General features: G+C 50.7%; 5 protein-coding genes across 5 annotated transcripts; 4 read left to right on the top strand and 1 right to left on the bottom strand.

The window, feature by feature from the left end:
• Nucleotides 1-299: 299 nt before the first annotated feature.
• On the bottom strand, nucleotides 300-2,333 carry J4E82_000214 (uncharacterized protein; the record flags this gene model as incomplete). Its single annotated transcript, XM_051726536.1, has 3 exons — nucleotides 300-1,357; nucleotides 1,407-2,265; nucleotides 2,313-2,333. 3 exons carry the CDS (start codon nucleotides 2,331-2,333, stop codon nucleotides 300-302), a joined length of 1,938 nt encoding a protein of 645 aa, XP_051593718.1.
• A 1,701-nt stretch (nucleotides 2,334-4,034) lies between these two features.
• On the top strand, nucleotides 4,035-5,380 carry J4E82_000215 (uncharacterized protein; the record flags this gene model as incomplete). The annotated part of the gene is made up of 2 exons (XM_051726537.1): nucleotides 4,035-4,205; nucleotides 4,319-5,380. 2 exons carry the CDS (start codon nucleotides 4,035-4,037, stop codon nucleotides 5,378-5,380), a joined length of 1,233 nt encoding a protein of 410 aa, XP_051593719.1.
• Nucleotides 5,381-6,605: 1,225 nt separating this feature from the next.
• J4E82_000216 (uncharacterized protein) lies at nucleotides 6,606-7,689 on the top strand (the record flags this gene model as incomplete). Its single annotated transcript, XM_051726538.1, has 2 exons — nucleotides 6,606-6,797; nucleotides 6,850-7,689. The coding sequence occupies 2 exons, from the start codon at nucleotides 6,606-6,608 to the stop codon at nucleotides 7,687-7,689; spliced, it is 1,032 nt and encodes a 343-aa protein (XP_051593720.1).
• Nucleotides 7,690-8,162: 473 nt separating this feature from the next.
• On the top strand, nucleotides 8,163-9,729 carry J4E82_000217 (uncharacterized protein; the record flags this gene model as incomplete). Its single annotated transcript, XM_051726539.1, has 3 exons — nucleotides 8,163-9,111; nucleotides 9,177-9,452; nucleotides 9,503-9,729. The coding sequence occupies 3 exons, from the start codon at nucleotides 8,163-8,165 to the stop codon at nucleotides 9,727-9,729; spliced, it is 1,452 nt and encodes a 483-aa protein (XP_051593721.1).
• Nucleotides 9,730-10,687: 958 nt separating this feature from the next.
• Nucleotides 10,688-15,037, top strand: J4E82_000218 (uncharacterized protein; the record flags this gene model as incomplete). Its single annotated transcript, XM_051726540.1, has 4 exons — nucleotides 10,688-13,252; nucleotides 13,340-14,172; nucleotides 14,233-14,492; nucleotides 14,559-15,037. The coding sequence occupies 4 exons, from the start codon at nucleotides 10,688-10,690 to the stop codon at nucleotides 15,035-15,037; spliced, it is 4,137 nt and encodes a 1,378-aa protein (XP_051593722.1).
• Between the last annotated feature and the right edge of the window lie 1,322 nt (nucleotides 15,038-16,359).

Here is a 16,359-nt window from a genome sequence, read left to right on the forward strand (position 1 = left end):
TGGGCAAAGTTATCAGAACCACTTTTGTAGAAGTCTTCCGGGTCGTACGAAGTCAAGTTGCGACTTGCTCTCTATAGGTACGACTTGATGACATTTTCGTTTCCTTCTTAGTGTATACGATACCCTGTGATAGCGTACTAGGAAAATGTTTAACGAGAATAATCATAGGTTCACATGAGCAGATATGGTACGAATGGTGTTGATGGATATATCCCGTGATGCCTCCTGATAGATGGGAAAAGCGATGAATGAAGAAGGCAAGTTGGGTATCATTTACTCCACGTTAATGCCTAGCAGGATTATTTCTTTTTACCCTTGGTCTTATCTACAACGTCCACCCAATTCTTATGCACACCTCGCTTCTCCAAAGCCTTCATGATGGCGTCTTTCTGAGGACCCTGGACCATGACTTCCATAACAGGGGCTTTGGGGCTTGATCCTTGCAGTTTATCGACGCTCGTACTACCTGCACATGTCTTTCTCAGCTCATCGGCGAGCGGCTGTGGTGAGATGTAGTATGGTTCTAGACCATGCACCTTGGTCACTGTCTTGTTACCACTGCGCGTTTCCAGCGTGATTTGAATCTTGGGTGGTGCACCGGCTTTGGGCTTCGCATCAGCAATGTCGGCGTCGTTGCGGATGATGGCGTGGAAGGGGGATGCCGCAGCGACCATGCGTTCAGCCAGGGAGTCTCTGGGCATGACTCCTGACGACAGCGCGGCGTTGTCAGCTGCTGACGAAGCGAGTAAAGCATCTGCGAGCTGGGGGTTGATGCGGATGAGACGCTTGTTCTTGGGGTCGATCAAGTTCTCCGCCTCTACGTATGCAATGAGAAGCTGCTTCAGCTCCGCTGGGGTGTAGAGACCGCGCGGGTCTGCTTTGGAGGCACCCAGTATAGGCGCTAGTTTCTCCTTGGGCCGCAGTACCGAGACAAGCTTTAGCTTTTGGCCAACGGAAGACTCGGCGGATAGGGGTGCAGCTGGCTTGCCGTTTGCACTCGCTGCGGCTGGGGTATCCTTCTTTGGCAACCTGTAGGGAACGAACGACTCAACCTGGCGATCCTTGAAATCAATATCGAGTACAACAACCTCATTGCCGTCGCGGTCTTTGCACTTGACAATCTGTTGCTTGTCTAGATACTTGATAAACTTCTTGAGGTTCTTCCAACTTGTCTTCTTGATCTGGAGCGAAGCGGTGCGCGCGGGGGTGTAGGTGGGGAGGAATGGTTGGACGAGCATGTTATTGACGTTTGATTGCGAGAGCGGGAAGTCGAGGCCGTAGGAAGGATGGCCCTTATTGTGATCCATGTGGTAGCGGACGCCGTACAAGAATGCGTTCTTGAAAGCTTCATCGATTTCTGAAGCTTGTCAGCAGATGATTGATGTAGTGAAGAGGAAAAGGCATACCCTTGGTTGTCAGCTCTTTATCTTCAAGAACGTCGATGAAGTCATTGTTAGATGGCGCATCTTCGCCTTGCACACCCTGTGATTTCTCCGCCTCTGACCGTTGGGTGGGAGTGGCATCGAGAGTAACACCGCCGTCCTCGTCATCCAAGTCTACGGCTGCGGTGCGTTCAGCGAGACTCGCCTCGTCGCCATTGTCGTCGTCCCAGCCCTCGAGGATACCAGGAGGCTCACTGCCCGCCTTGCCTGTTGAGCTCCAAGACCACAGCTCGTCGCCTGCCCAGTGGAAGGTAGAGACAGCAATGCCCTTGGTGCCTTGGGTTTTGCCCAGCGCGCTCACGTCGATGGTGCATTCGCCAACGGCCATGGGGACAGTCGGAGCCTCGAGACTTGCAACGGCGACGATTGTGCCCTTGGTCGCTCTCTTGGGGAAAGGCGGGCCTCGTTGAAGACCAGGCGTCATCAAGTCGGCGCCTCCTTGCATCTTCTCGACGACGACGAGTGGCGTGTATAGCAGCGGGACTATGCGGGGGTTGTGCCAGAGGGTGTAGACGGTAGGGTACATCCTGTCGCCAACCTTGACCCACAGGACTCTCTGATGTCCGCCTGTGCCCTCATGGCTGCCTACGTATATTGTTCCTGACACTTGCTTGAGGTCGGGCCCTGCGGTGGTGGTGAAGCGCGCCGACAGGGCATTCTCTGGGAGTATTGCTTTGCGCAGTGCGGTCAGGCCGGCGGTGGAGGCTGTCTTGTCTTCAGGACTCGCGTCGGTTTCTACGGGAATCTCTATGCCAAAGTCGGCGATGATCTGGTCGGCGGTCCTGCGGCGGTCGCTAGACTTGAGCGGGGAGAGGGGCTTGATCTGGCGAGGGTTAGTCTGAGCGCGAGTACGTGCGGAATTATTCCTACAGTTGGTTTCTTCTTGAACATGTTGAATTACGATGCTTCTGCTGCAGTCGCTGGATGTCGTGAGCTAGGGCGGGACTCTGCGCGCGTCGGCCACAAATAATGTTGGACGCGGCGACTGTCCATGACTTCAGCGGGGCAGCTAGCGCGTTCTCCCCAAGGCGTCGCCATGTGCCTCACTCACCGTGACTGAAGGCTGCATGCAGCATGAGTCGAAACTCATCGAAGCTCCCCCCTCATGCTGACTACTCACTACTCACTACTCATCTGCCGAACCTTTGCGCCTGACATCGTCGCCAACGCCACCTTGGCCGTCGCAATCATCGCACTCGTCCATGCACAGAAGCTTTGTGCTGGACAATTATGCAGTACGAGGTCCACGGATGACCCAGAGACCCGGTCGTCGCATTAGACTTTTGTCACCAGCGAAACTATCGCATTTGCGAGTATCGGATTTGGGTGCCGAAGCTACTTTTTCCTTGGTTGGGCTTTTGTTGACGTCGGGAGATTAACCACACCTGCAGGCGCGTGCTGGCCTCACCTGTCGATCCTGAAATCATAACGCTCCTTAGTCGCTTCAGGGCCCAAGACGTCCCTCGGCAGCGACACCAACACCACCATGTACACATGCCTCGACCATTATAGACCATTGGCCTATTTGCGTCGGGCACAGCCTCCGGATAAAACCATCTCACCTCATGTACTCCATAGCCATCTGTCGTCGCAAGCTGAGCAGAAGGGTTTACCTGTTGCAGCTGTTGTGCAGTCACGTTACAGAGACGCCATTCGTTGCTCGTTTGAGACATGTTCTTTGACGTACTACCACCATTGTCCTCCACACAAAGAAGGACGCTTAGTGATGGACTATCCTTCAAGCGAAATCAGCCTCGCACACGAAACGACTAGATGCAAGGAGATGAACAATGTAGATAGACTTCGTCCCCAGATTCCAGGACACTGGCCCAGGCCGCAGCGTCGGTTGAGCCCCATGTCGCTCACCCGCCGCAACATCCATGCAGCATGCACCTGCCAGCACTCGGCGTTAAGGTAAGCCAGTTCCGGTCAAGGCGTGCTGAGCTTCAATTTTTAGCCGGCCAGGCACCACAACGCGTGTGTTTGTTACATGGTACGCACCTCTGTGCTGCCATTTACCGCTTTCACAACAGCTGGGGGAGTTTTTTTCGCACGAGCTTGCGCATCCAGTCCCCATTCCATTGCGGAAGTCGGACTGCAAACACTGCAGTGGTTCGTGGTGGCGGGGGCGTCAGCGAAAGACTTGCCGGGCCAGCCAATGGCTCAGGGCCTCGATGCTATGTCGACAACGGCTGGCGTATTTACAGCTTCGACAAACACTTCTTGGCCGCGTGGTGCCAGTGGCCGACTGAGCGCCACGGCCATGATTCAGTCGCACTACGCCTTGCTTAGGCAAAGCACCAACATGCACGCACTCGGGCCCCCGGAGCCTCCAGGATGACCGTCGCCCGTAAAGGTCATGGCGAGATGCGGAGAACTGGCGCGCCACGAGAAACGCCCAGCTGCGCCCGTTTGTTCTTGTGCTCATTCCCCATCTTTCCTCATAAACCCGTCCTTGTCGCTCACACCCACGCCTGCCATGGTAAAAGTGCTGAGATTGACTTTGAAGCTTTTCGCGTTGTGACATCACAGCACGCTTCCTCGGCATCTGCCCCGGCTTCCGGAACCGACATCGAAAATTCTGCGAACACCATGAGTCCCATACCGGATATGCAATGGAAGGAGCATGAAGTGGTGCCCAAGCCCAGTGACCCAGAGGAACTCATACTGGAAGCATGGGCGCAGGGCTATCTGGTTGGGTCCCTCATCATCATGGCCTTCATCACGCTGGCCAACATGAGGCGAGGCGTGCTGTTGCACAAGGTTAGTAGAGAAGCCCTTTGAGCAATGACCACCGCTGACAACCATCTAGTTGATTCTACTCGAAGTGAGTCCACATTAATACGTCTGCTTACGTCCGTACTGATCAATTCTAGCTCATCCTCGGCATATGGCAAGGATTTTGGCTCTTCTTCCCCAGTCCAGTCCACGCGTGGTGGCTCTCCGTTGCCGCCATCTTCCTAAACGCTTCATGGTCTCTGCATAATGTCATTGCCTGGATGAAGATTAAACCATTTCTCTCCAAGCCTGTCAGCTACATCTTCATCGGCACTGTAATCCTCGCTCAGTCATACTGGATCCTGGAGATATACGCCAACTTCGCCTACTTCCATGGCGTTAACAAGATATTTCTGTCTACACGACCGTACGAGGCGCTATGTCGCGATCCTTGGTGGATTTTCACCACCATCTATCTCTTCTGGGTCATCAAGACCCAGTACGAACTGAGCCTCAAAGAAATCATACGCATCTCGCCACGTTTCGGCATCATGTTGTTGTCCATGTTGCTCAGCATAATCTTCATCATCCTAGACATTCTTACCGTTACTAGGGCTATTGGTCTTCCAGGTCCTACAGGCATCAATCCCTTCTGGAAGTTTGCATTTGTCTTCAAGTGCCTGACGGACTCTGTTGTTCTCGACGATTTCAAGGTGGCGCTCGACCGCCTGCGAGCCTTCAGGATCAGTCGATTGGGCAGCTTTTCGGGTGACATGAGCGATAGTCGGAGTCGTCCTGACAACAACCTTGTCGCCACGTGGGAAGAGATGGAGAGGGAAGCCAATGCGCTTCAGAATGTGCGCAGCCCAGATGGCGACTACATACATCCCAGCAACTTCCCATACAAGCCAAAGCGGGCGCGCAGGCCTCACAAAGACTCAGTCATGTTTCCCAATCAACCGGATTACCGGGACTCTAATGCTGGATTGGATCCGGAAGATATCGTACCCAGTGCGTTAGGTGACGGTCCAATGAGGGCGGATGCACAACCCGTGCAGAAGAAACAACACCAATTTATTGACGACATGGTCAACCACAACAGAAGAGATTTGGTTGCTGAGAACGACTATGCTGAAGCGATGAGGGATATGCAGCGAGATAGTGTATCCACACCTATTCGAACGAGTGAATCTACCCGTCGAGCCACGCCACCAGGCTGAACGACAAAGGAACCTTAACACTCGACACGTGTTGAACGACTCATCAGCAACCGGGAACGGGACGGCACCCATCAGGTCGGCTATAGACATGCCTACCCATGTGGTACACGAGCTCACCAGATGCGACCTCAATCCTTGCGCACACCACAATCGGCGCAGTGGACAGGCATAGCCCAGTGAAGGCTATACACAGATTTGGGCGGCGGTGGAAGGATAGAAGCAGTCAGTGATACACTTTTGCGAGTTGAAGTGATGACAAGCGGCATGTTGGTATGACGGCGTTATGTACATGCTTGCAGGCATTGGTCAAATTGGCCACATCTATATACCCATTTGCTATTCAGTGATAAGCCATATGCTATATTGCATACGAACTAGGAATCATATACAGAGACACAAACAAATAATTACTATTTACCATCTTGGAGAATACTTGAAGTACCGGTCGATCAGCCCTTTCTACATACGATCCATGACCTTTCTTCCGAGTAGCGTGCTTTCTTCCGTATTTACTTGCAACTCGTCTACACTTTGAAGGCTGGAAACGTCTTCGAGCGAAAGGTATCACTTGTGACCGAGAATAATGGCGTAATGAATGGAAGTGAAGCTGGCGTAACGGTGTTAGTTTTAGCTGGTATTTCAAAACCTCACCGTACCTCGAAGGAATCTCTGGAGAGTGAAGATCAGAGAGACTAGGTTGTCAGCCTAAAGGCAAGGGTGTTGACCGCGGCTGCAACGAGGCTGAGCTGCAGCCATACGCGTCGTATCTAGGTATTCTGGTTCGATTGGTCAAGATCAACGTACAAGAATACCACAACCGACGACCAGTGGTGAGCTGAAAATCCCAGTCGTATTGATACCTGAAAGTATGCATGTATTGGATTCACTGTCCCAGAAGAGGTCGTAGGCTAAGTCGATGGTCTGTCAGATGAGCTGCGCGATTCAGACACGTGCTGCTGACAAGCTAAACTCCAAGTCGCTGAACTGAACGACTATGTGCTGAGATCACTTAGAAGGCAAGTAAGTTGCGAATCGATAAAGCCGATCTGCGCATTCGTCCACATGCTTCTAGCGCGGAACATTCCGTGCCTCGGCTCGCGATTAGGCAATGCACCTGAACCTTCGCAAGGGATGAGGTGTCATATGCTGACGATTGGTGTACAAGAACGTGTCCGCTCCTTCCTGTCGTTCATTACATCAACAGCTGCCTTCTGGCATGGTCACAATGGCGCAGACGGCTAGCATCGTCGTTGCGGGCGCGTCGATAGCAGCACTCGTGTCGCAACCTGCGCTGAGAGGCAACCTGATGGCTATGCTCGCCAAATGGACAGGATACAACGCGCCCGGAGGTGTGTGGAGGATAGCAGCGATTCTTCTCGCATTAGCCAACCTCAAGAATTTGCCGTTCGTATGGCATGTACGTACTGAGCGAAATACTTGGAACCGCAACATCAAGCTGACTGACATAGCTACGCTTCATTCGTGCCTTCTTCTATCAGCTCTATCTCCAACCGACCCCGATCCCTCCGCATGCGCTCTTCCAACCGATCATAACCTCGACCCGCACTACGCTCCTCGAAACAGACTACAACATGCACAAGTCCAACAGCACTTACTTCAGCGACATGGACATATCACGTACACATCTCTTCACTGCACTTATCCGTAACGGTATCAGGAAGAACAGTCGTCTCTATGGCGCCAAGAAGAATGCAGTAGCAGGAGCAGTAGGTGCAACTGAAGGCACACGGGGTAAGCACATGATCGCGCTAGGTGGCATAAGCTGTCTGTTCAAGAAAGAGATACTGCCGTACAAGAAGTACGAGATGTGGACAAGACTCCTCTGCTGGGACAGGAAGTGGTTCTATCTAGTCACACATCTAGTTAAGCCCGGTGTAGGACAACCAGAGAGCTGGACACTGCAACCTTGGAAGAAGTCTAAGAGCAACAAGGACGTGGATCTCGAAAAGCTGAAGGGCGCTGTATATGCAACTGCGATTGCAAAGTATGTTATCAAGAGAGGCAGAATTACAGTCCCACCTGAGCAGGCGCTGATCGATGCCGATATGGTCCCAATGAAGCCAGAAGGCTGGGTCTATCAGGGACAAGTACCTGAAGAATATGAAGCGAATGGCGATGTTCTGCCTAAGGCTGTCGAGGCGAAGGATTGGAACTGGGACGTTATCGAGGCAGAGCGACTAAGGGGCTTGAAGGTGGCTGAGAACTTTGCAGCAATGGACGGCATGCACGACTTCTTTGATGGCGGAAAGGATGGGGTTTTGGGAGAATATCCGGATTTGTTATTCTGATTGGGGTTGATTCACTAGAGAGAGCTTGATACCCTAGATCTAAAGGCAGGCTTGCGACATAGAACGGCGAGGCTGATGTGAAAACGTACTTTGGAAAGCCGATAGGCATTATGACATTTACATGGGTAATCTTCTCACGCACGTTATCTGCTTCACCACCATTGGCAGAGGCGGTTGTCTCCATGGTTGGTATAGGGAACACTAGCGTTGCGCTAAGCCACTGGTGTACTCCGGGCCTGCGCCGCCTTTTCCAGTGCTGCGGTTGATAGTCACCGGTCACCATATGTAGCGGGCCAGCTATATGGGGCCGCGACCCGCTGGTTCAGCCTTATGGCTCTCAGACTTTGATGCCTTTATGCGACTAACATAATCCACTGACCAGCAGAGCGCAGGTTTTCAAAGGCACTCACACCGAGCTCATAGTCTTTCTTCTGGTACTACGATACATCCGCATAACGGACACCCCAGCAGTCATGGCCGCAACAACAAGCGTTTCTGGAATCGGAGGTCCAGACATGGCTTACATCGGAGAACTTTACGAGAATATATCCCGACATCCACCAGGCATAGGTGCTAGAAAGCTGCTTATTGAACATTACATGTCAGTCGGCAACGAATGGTTAGAAGGAGCATTAGACGAGGCAAAGAAACTTCAGAGTTTGGATCCAACAGACTCTGATGTTGCCGAGTTCTTGAAGATTCTCGAGAAGAAGCCAGAACCTCCAGCGCCCGAAAAGAAGGCAGCCGAAGCCAAGCCCGCGTCTTTGACGCAATCACGGGGCGAGGTTATCAACAATGTCCGACATAAGGCTAAACCGATACGTAAACGTGAATCAAACCACTCGGACTTGATCTTGGGAAAGCCGGTCGGCGATTTGGACGATTCGCAGCGAGACCTGGTCATTGGATACCAAAATATACGTGCAAAGGCAACTCACGTATTCGCTAACCTGCTACGTCTACAGGCCCTCCAGAGGAAATCCGGCTTGCCCCAATCCAAAAACCTCGGCAAAGTCCATGCTATGGTAGATGGTGACGATAACGCCACCTACATTGGGATGCGACCGCCTGCAAGTGCTCGTTCTGTAGCGCGCAATGTTCGGAACAATTCCAAAGAGGCCACCAACCTTGTCATAACAGATCTGGAAGACATGCTCAAGTGGGTTCGCGCGCCAAATGGCACGCCTTCAGGCGCAAGTATCGATTCCATCCGCGATGCTCTTGTCACACGCCGGAGAGCAATCGAATCGGCGCTTCCTGATGAGCTAAAGATCCATTGCGAGCTAGGCTTCATGCACGTTGAGCATGAACATCTCGAAAGAAATTATGTCAATGACGAGACTATGCTCGGAGACGAGGTCAAGGATATCGCAAGGGAGGACTTCTACGTAACTGAAGACAACTACGCGTGGTCGATGGATGGTGCGTAATTCTACATGTGCGAACTATACGTGCTACGTTTGCTGACTTCATAAACCCTCTTCAAGAACTCGTTCAGGCTATACAGGCAAACAGTGGTATATTTCGGAACCCTCTCAGCAAAGAGATGTTCACACCGAAAGATGTCAAGGGAATTCTCCTACATCCAACAGGCCGCTCTTTAGCGGCTCTCCGCGTTGAGCAGCACAAAATGTCCAAGGGTGTGCGGACTGATACGATCGTCCGGATGGAGAAGCTATCAGCGGTTTTGCTGGAAGATCAAAGTAGCGATAACCTCCCCAGTCGAAAAGCAGTAGACGAGTTTCTTCTTTATATTGCAACCCGTAAGTCATCGCTTAAGACGATGGCGCTCTATCAGCTAACGTCGTAGCAGTGCCAGACCTTGAGCAGAAAGCGATAGAAAGCCTTAAATGCCCTGCCAAAGACTCTCACACCGGACAGTATTATGACTTCACCATCGGTGAGGCAGTACGGGACGCAAAAGGCAATCTCGTATGTTTTCACAAGACGGGCGATTTCATCAAGCAAGCCGCTGCACACTTACGAAGGAACTGTGGTGTCGCCCCAGACACAGAGCAAGGGAATTGTTCAGCCATGTAAGAGCTTATAGTAGCTTCTTCGGCTCAGATATTAACCCTGTGTATTTCGCGATAGTGGTTTAGTGCCTTCTTGGGTGATACGTTATGCCTAACGGCTGTAGGCGGCTGTAAAGATATGGGCTATGGTCAAGCACATCACACAGACAATCATTTCAATGGTATTCTAGGTTACGGCCTTAAGTATGGAGATATTTTGCGATTGGATGATGCCGGTTTCCGGCGCGGCACCCAAGGACCTTTAGATCATACAGCCCACAAGGCATCCCCACACCCCACTTGCTAGGCTCATCTGCCAAGTGTTTTCCGCCAGTGGTCCTCTACATTGGATTCCTATGTTCGTATATTCGCTAACCGTTGTCTAGTACCGTGGTCAGCCTAACCAATCGCCATGGCCCTAGCTGTTTTGGGAGCCGGTCAACTTACATTCGGTACAAGCCACCCTATTCAGCCTTGTGCGCAGCCACGAAGTCTTGGTTTCCTGCAGTAACAGCCCACTCAACACATGGACAGCATACCTAGGTACTCGATTGGACTTATGCTTTCGAAGTCACGCCCAAGAATGGGTCTCCAATATCTGATGTTCGTACTTGCTCATCAGGTTCACTTACCTCAGCCGGTTGGCTGTACCTCCTCGAACACTACCAAATCTTTTGTTACTCCAGACCTTGCTGGTCTCCCAATCATACCAAACAAGCACGGGTGGGTCGTACTCTTAGGCGCATCGCCCTGGATAGTCACAATTTGCTCGGATGTTCTCATATCTCTTTCCCAAGTACCAGATCCATAGATACTTTGGCACGAACCGTTCGCGACAAAACTACAAGCAGCCCTGTCTTCTAGTCCCACTTTATCACATATTCTTTGGCAAAAAGTAAATATTACAAAGACACATGACAAGCATGGACGCCGCTATTATCATCCCTCCTGTAGCCGGACGAACCACCGACAAACGCTCACGTATGTCCTGGGCCAAGAGAACACTCCCCTTGAAAAATCCCACATTCTTCAAGAAGGTCGAAGACAGTCAATTATGGCATGAAGAGGTGGAGGCCACTGCTGGGCAACTGCACCCCTCAGATCCTCGGTTCCCATGGGGCTTCGTCCGTAACCACACCGATACCTATCTCAAGAAGAAGGGCAAACTTAGTCAGGAAGATACAGATATAAGACTGACAAAACTGGTTCAAACACATCGGACAAGAGATATCGCAGTAGCTGCTGTAGCACATGCTATGACAACGCAAAGCCTCAGCCTGTTGCTACTTGCTGAAACGAATATCGTATATGGAAGTTACTGGGGTCTCGACACATGGCTACAGAGCTTGATAGCCGCGAATGAAGGCAACCCTGCCTCAACAACACGTTTAGAAGCACAATGGGCACGTATGCTTCTGCCTTATTCCACTTTCGGCGCCAGCGCAGCCGGCCGCTACCTGAAGGGCGTGACGCGCGCCCTGAAGGAGTTCGAAACACGGAACATGCAAGGTGTCCTTGGTAACTTCGCGGCGATTCTACGCAGAGCCATAAAGGATTATGCAGCCCAACTGGAAGGTCACCGATTAACATGTGACTGGGTCGCAGCTAAGCAAGCAGTAGACTGGATGAAAACACTGGACGTATCGTTGCCTCTTGATTCATCAGGCACGCTCAGCATAGAAATTATCTTCGATGAGCAATTTCCGGCCTGGAGGATGTGGGCTTCATGGAGACCAGACGTCGATCGCCTCACACGATATTCCAAGTTAAACAGCAGATGGACGTCGACTGTCCTCGATCTGTTGGCCTTGGAAGGGCCTGATCTGGTTACTGGCGCCGAAAGGACATTACGCCATGGGTTGGTAGCGGACTATAGCGAGCAACGCAGATGGATACACTATCGTGGTCTGGTAATCGAAGTTCCTGAGCTTACAAGAGTATGCTTGGCCGCCGTGTTAGGAAGACTCTTGCGAGGCTTGGATTCAGTTTCTACGTCAATATCCTATGGTGAAAGCCTATTCAACCTCTTCCGATCTTTGACGACAGGACGAGCGATCACCAAGAGCGAGCTAGATCTTTTGGATGCGTCCCTGGAAATTGGCCATAAATCCAAAGACGATTACTTTGCCGCTGTTCGTAGAATATGGTCTGAGAAGGAGCACATTTGTGGAATGCATATCAGCCCCCTTCAACGGCTTCTTGTTATTCTCGAGGAACCTAAAGCGACAACTCTCCGCGAACTTTTCCTCCACGATTGGTTCCTTCACGGCTTTGAGGAATGCTTCCGCGAATGCCAACTTGTCATACGAGAGCAGGTCACCACCCCTGCTTGGCTACGTCTACTACTCGAGCTACATGGATTTTGTACTGCCGTTAAAGCATCCACACACGTATTTCCACAGCTGAGGCTTGAGTTCCAGACCAAGATGCGAGATTGGCCAAGTGACAAACGAATGACTTCGATCAAGGAGATCTATATCGCAGCTCAGAATTTGTGTTTAGATGAAGTGCAGACAAGGAATGCATTCGTTTGGATTGACCCTGACATCACCACTGGGTCCATCTTATCAAGATCCTATTCAGAAGACATCAAGGCGCGACACTCGATAGAAGTAATCATCGAGAAACACTGTCTCGACCACCTACTGAATATGGACGCGACTTGCAATATTGTTGACGGAGCGTTGCGCGATATTTTGGAGGTCTGGGAGAACACTGTGGAAGGAGTGAATGACAGTGACCGGCGCATGCTCGCAATCCTTGTTTCGAGAGATATAAGTCACTCTGTAGTACATCGCTGCGAGTGCATTTTTGAGCTTGCCGTAGATCTCGGTCTAGGTCAACAATCTACGTTTGTTGGGGACATGTTACGTATCGTTAAAGTGGCGGAGAATGATTCGCGGCAAGCCATCATTGCCTTGACGAACATTCTGGCCATCCGAAAAGGATGCACGCAGTGTTGGAGATCTCTCTTGTACAGATGGCTGGATCAAGACGATAAGCTCGAAGCAAGGAACGGAACTGCCCTCGTTGATTACTTGGCCCAAACGATGGACACTAAAACTTGGCTCTCGTTCATGCAATCGCTCGAGACACTCTTCAAGGATCTAGTCTTCTACGACACCGAAGAGCATACATTACCATCTTTATTGGACCCTCAGCTTCTTTCCTGGGTATCGAAGGTGAACAAGTTTAGTCGTACTCTGATGATTCTTGAAGACTTGGGTGGTGATTCCATCGCAGTACGCTCAATTCTTTCCTCAAGCAAAGAATCACAGAGAACAGAGAATCTCGCTATACTCTCATGTCTCCAAAGAGCTGAAGGTAGTCTATCCGAGGCGATCATGCAGAGGATCGTTATATGGTTATCCGGCAAGAGGTCGGACGTGCACGAAGTCAAAGAATGCTTGCACAAACTACTTGGCGCGGCTGACGACACCATACTAGCTTGTCAAGAAATTTTCGATGCGAAATTTGGCTTCTTAGATATACCCGGCCTTCCTACCCACGAACAAGCCGGTCTCAATAGGATTGTTGGGAGAGACTATGTCTTCTACGAGGGCACATGCAAACTATACAAAACCACTCTAGAAGGCGATTCGTCGACCCCCAAGGACATCGAACCACATTCACAGCACGTCTTTCCTAGAAGAAGATACGACATTCCATTAGCAGTGGCTGAGGTCATGGTCGCTGGCTGGATCCAAGACGACGGCGTGAAACCGGAGATGAAGACTATCATTGACTGCTTCGCTCGGTTGCTCAATTTGGAGGTATACAGTAATGCAATACCTGAAACGGAGCTTCTCAAAGCAACAGCATTCTGGGAGGGCATTGAAGCAGAAATTATGCGAGAAGCCGATCGCCTCGAGGGTCTGAAGCGAGCACTCAAGATGAAAGACCCTGTGGGTACCGCCCTATTACTTGAGGAGTATGACGTGCCTGACACTAGCTTCCTTGAAGAGGAAATACTGGAACTGCCTGCTGGTATTGTTGATCTAGTCGAGCTGATAGACGATGACGAGGTCGAGATGGGCTTCTCGCTCGCTTCGTACACTGAGCTACAACGAAGCGCCATGGGCGTACCAAGCGCAGCAAATAACTTACTCGTACGGTTGTATCTCAACCGTTATGGGAACACGCCGCCAAGATTCTGTACACATTACGACAGCGACGCTGATCTTGAGACTATGCAACATATCCCATGGATTTGCTATGAGTCGTCTATAGTGCCACACGAGCATGTATGCTTTTCACCGCAAAGTGTCTTCATATGGCAGCTTAACAGACTCATTCTGAAGCACATTATCAGCCGGGATGTAACGATAGCAGGGTTTTATTCCACCGTTTCATGTACCATCAGAGAAATGGGCCGCGTGTGTGTCTGCTGTGGAGCAGACCAAAAAGCGAAGAAGGCGCAATTACGAAGGTCGACGCCTTGCAGTCTTGTCGCATGTGCGCAGCTATGGTACGACGACATTACATACGAAGCTGCAAATAGTACGTTCGCTGATCACGAGCATCATAGGTATTCCCTCCCACTAGAGATCCGCATACCAGAAATTCGGACGGACATCTTCACCGTCGACATGCTCTTATCCTCTGTGTACAACGCAGCTTGTACCGGCTCCCTAAAATTCCTCCCAGACTGCCCTATACGTACAGCCAGCTCCATCAAAGCAATCCTCAACTCTCTCCCAAAGCTCTCTGTGATCCGTGACGCAGTCCACATCTCCAGAGTCCTTGAAAAGTACCATGCCGACGCTGAAAAGCTCATTTCATGGGCCTGTACGCAGTTTCGAGGCTATATAGCTACAGCGAGTGGGTTGTGTAAGATTAAAAACTTACCAATAGGTACCCATCAATTTGTGCTCGCGAATGCGAGTCCAAAGCTCGAAACAGCATACCTGTCCCGCCTACCGAAACCCTCTTCGGAAACTACAGTACTCTTTCATGGCACATCACTCGACCGCCTCCCGGCAATCCTTACCCAAGGCCTCGTCGTTTGCTCTGGCACATCTTTGGAACGCACCGGCGCCGTATACGGAAAAGGCATCTACTTGGCGGAAGACCCTGCGACTTCGTTCAGTTACTCGACTATCAACTCGAGCTGGCGTAACAGTGCGCTTTCCAATATGCGACTTATGCTTGGATGCGAGGTCGTTGGTAAGGGGAGGAGCGTGAGTCGTGGGATTCATGCATTGGAAGATGGACGTGATGTTATGGTGAGGTATGTTTTCCTGTTTCCGCATAATTCCGTAGCACCTGTGGCGAATCACATTGTTACTGCTATGGGGAGTGCAATGGCGGCATTGAGGACGGGCGTTGTATAGAATGGTGGATGCGAAAGCGGGACAGACTACACTAAGGCCTGTGAGTTGGACCTGTCTTATAATACAACGTGCTTCAAAAATGAGGGCAAACTGATCTCCTGGCTTTATTCATGCACACATGTAGATTTCATAGTATTCTAAAGTAGGATGGTGCTGCGCCGAATTTTCGTTCTAGTTGCTGTTGCGTACTAAAATGTGAAATTAGCGAAGTGGACGAACGATGCTACCTCGACACTAACACCAGCTCTCCACTTTGACCGGTAGAAACGAGATACTAATTTCTGAGCGGTTCATTCCACAAAAACTAGTATTTGAGTTAGTTCTTTCGCATTTTGGGAGCTTTCGGGGTCCATACTCCAGAGAGGCGAATGTGGGGCGGGTCACGCGATGCAAGGCATCGCACAGCACTGAACCATAGGCCATCAAAGGCCAACAGAAGAGCAATGTTACATCAGTTTACTCTAAAATATAGAGCTTTATCTCATTGATATTCTGCGAAACAATATACATTCAAATCTCACACTTGGCAGACACAACGGAAAAGGAGACGTAGTACTTGCTGATCAGCTGTATATGAGCATCCCTCAGACTTATTGATAGAGAGACATATGAATACAACATAGTGTTTGCCAACGTACTCCTTTCTTGGCTTGGCATAGGTGCCAATGTCTTGCGCATCGAACCGTTTCTTTTCATCATAGACGATAGTGAGCAAGTATCGACCAATTACAGATGGAGGTCGCCCCCAATAAATGTGCAAGAGCGATCAAGTACCGCAAAGTAACACACGGTGCAGTGCAATTAAGAAAAGTAACAAGGCGAGGTGGCCAAGATGATGCACAGACAGGAGAATACATGTTGTGTGGTACACGGTCTCCGCCGAGACTGTCGTCGACACAGAGACACTTGGCAGCGGAGGACAACTACACGTAATCTGCTGACATACTGTTCAGCGAGGAGAAGCAACGCGTGTACTACCGAATGCTTGGCTTGGCATCCCCACGGAGGTGGACTGTCTCATTTCTGGGGTAACTGCATTGCTGATGAGGATCATTCAGTGGGTAATCCATGTTCGTTCTACGACGACGATGATGTGGCCCTGAAGCGATGTCATCTAGAAACTATATCCAAACGAAACTGTCGTACGGCAATATGATGCACAACGACTGCTGTCTCAGGAAGGTCGTATGGTCTCATGAAAGTCAAGGGTTGAAAGTCCACGGCTCGGATAGTCCCGCGAGGGCAGCCAAGGACATGTCAGAAATCCCGCACTCAAGTGCAACGCTTGGAGAGGCTGGGCATAGTTGTCCTAAAGTAAAATG

This window comes from Alternaria postmessia (genome assembly GCF_024291825.1).
Source record: "Alternaria postmessia strain BMP 2775 chromosome Unknown scaffold_1, whole genome shotgun sequence".
In the NCBI taxonomy this organism is placed as follows: domain Eukaryota; kingdom Fungi; phylum Ascomycota; class Dothideomycetes; order Pleosporales; family Pleosporaceae; genus Alternaria; species Alternaria postmessia.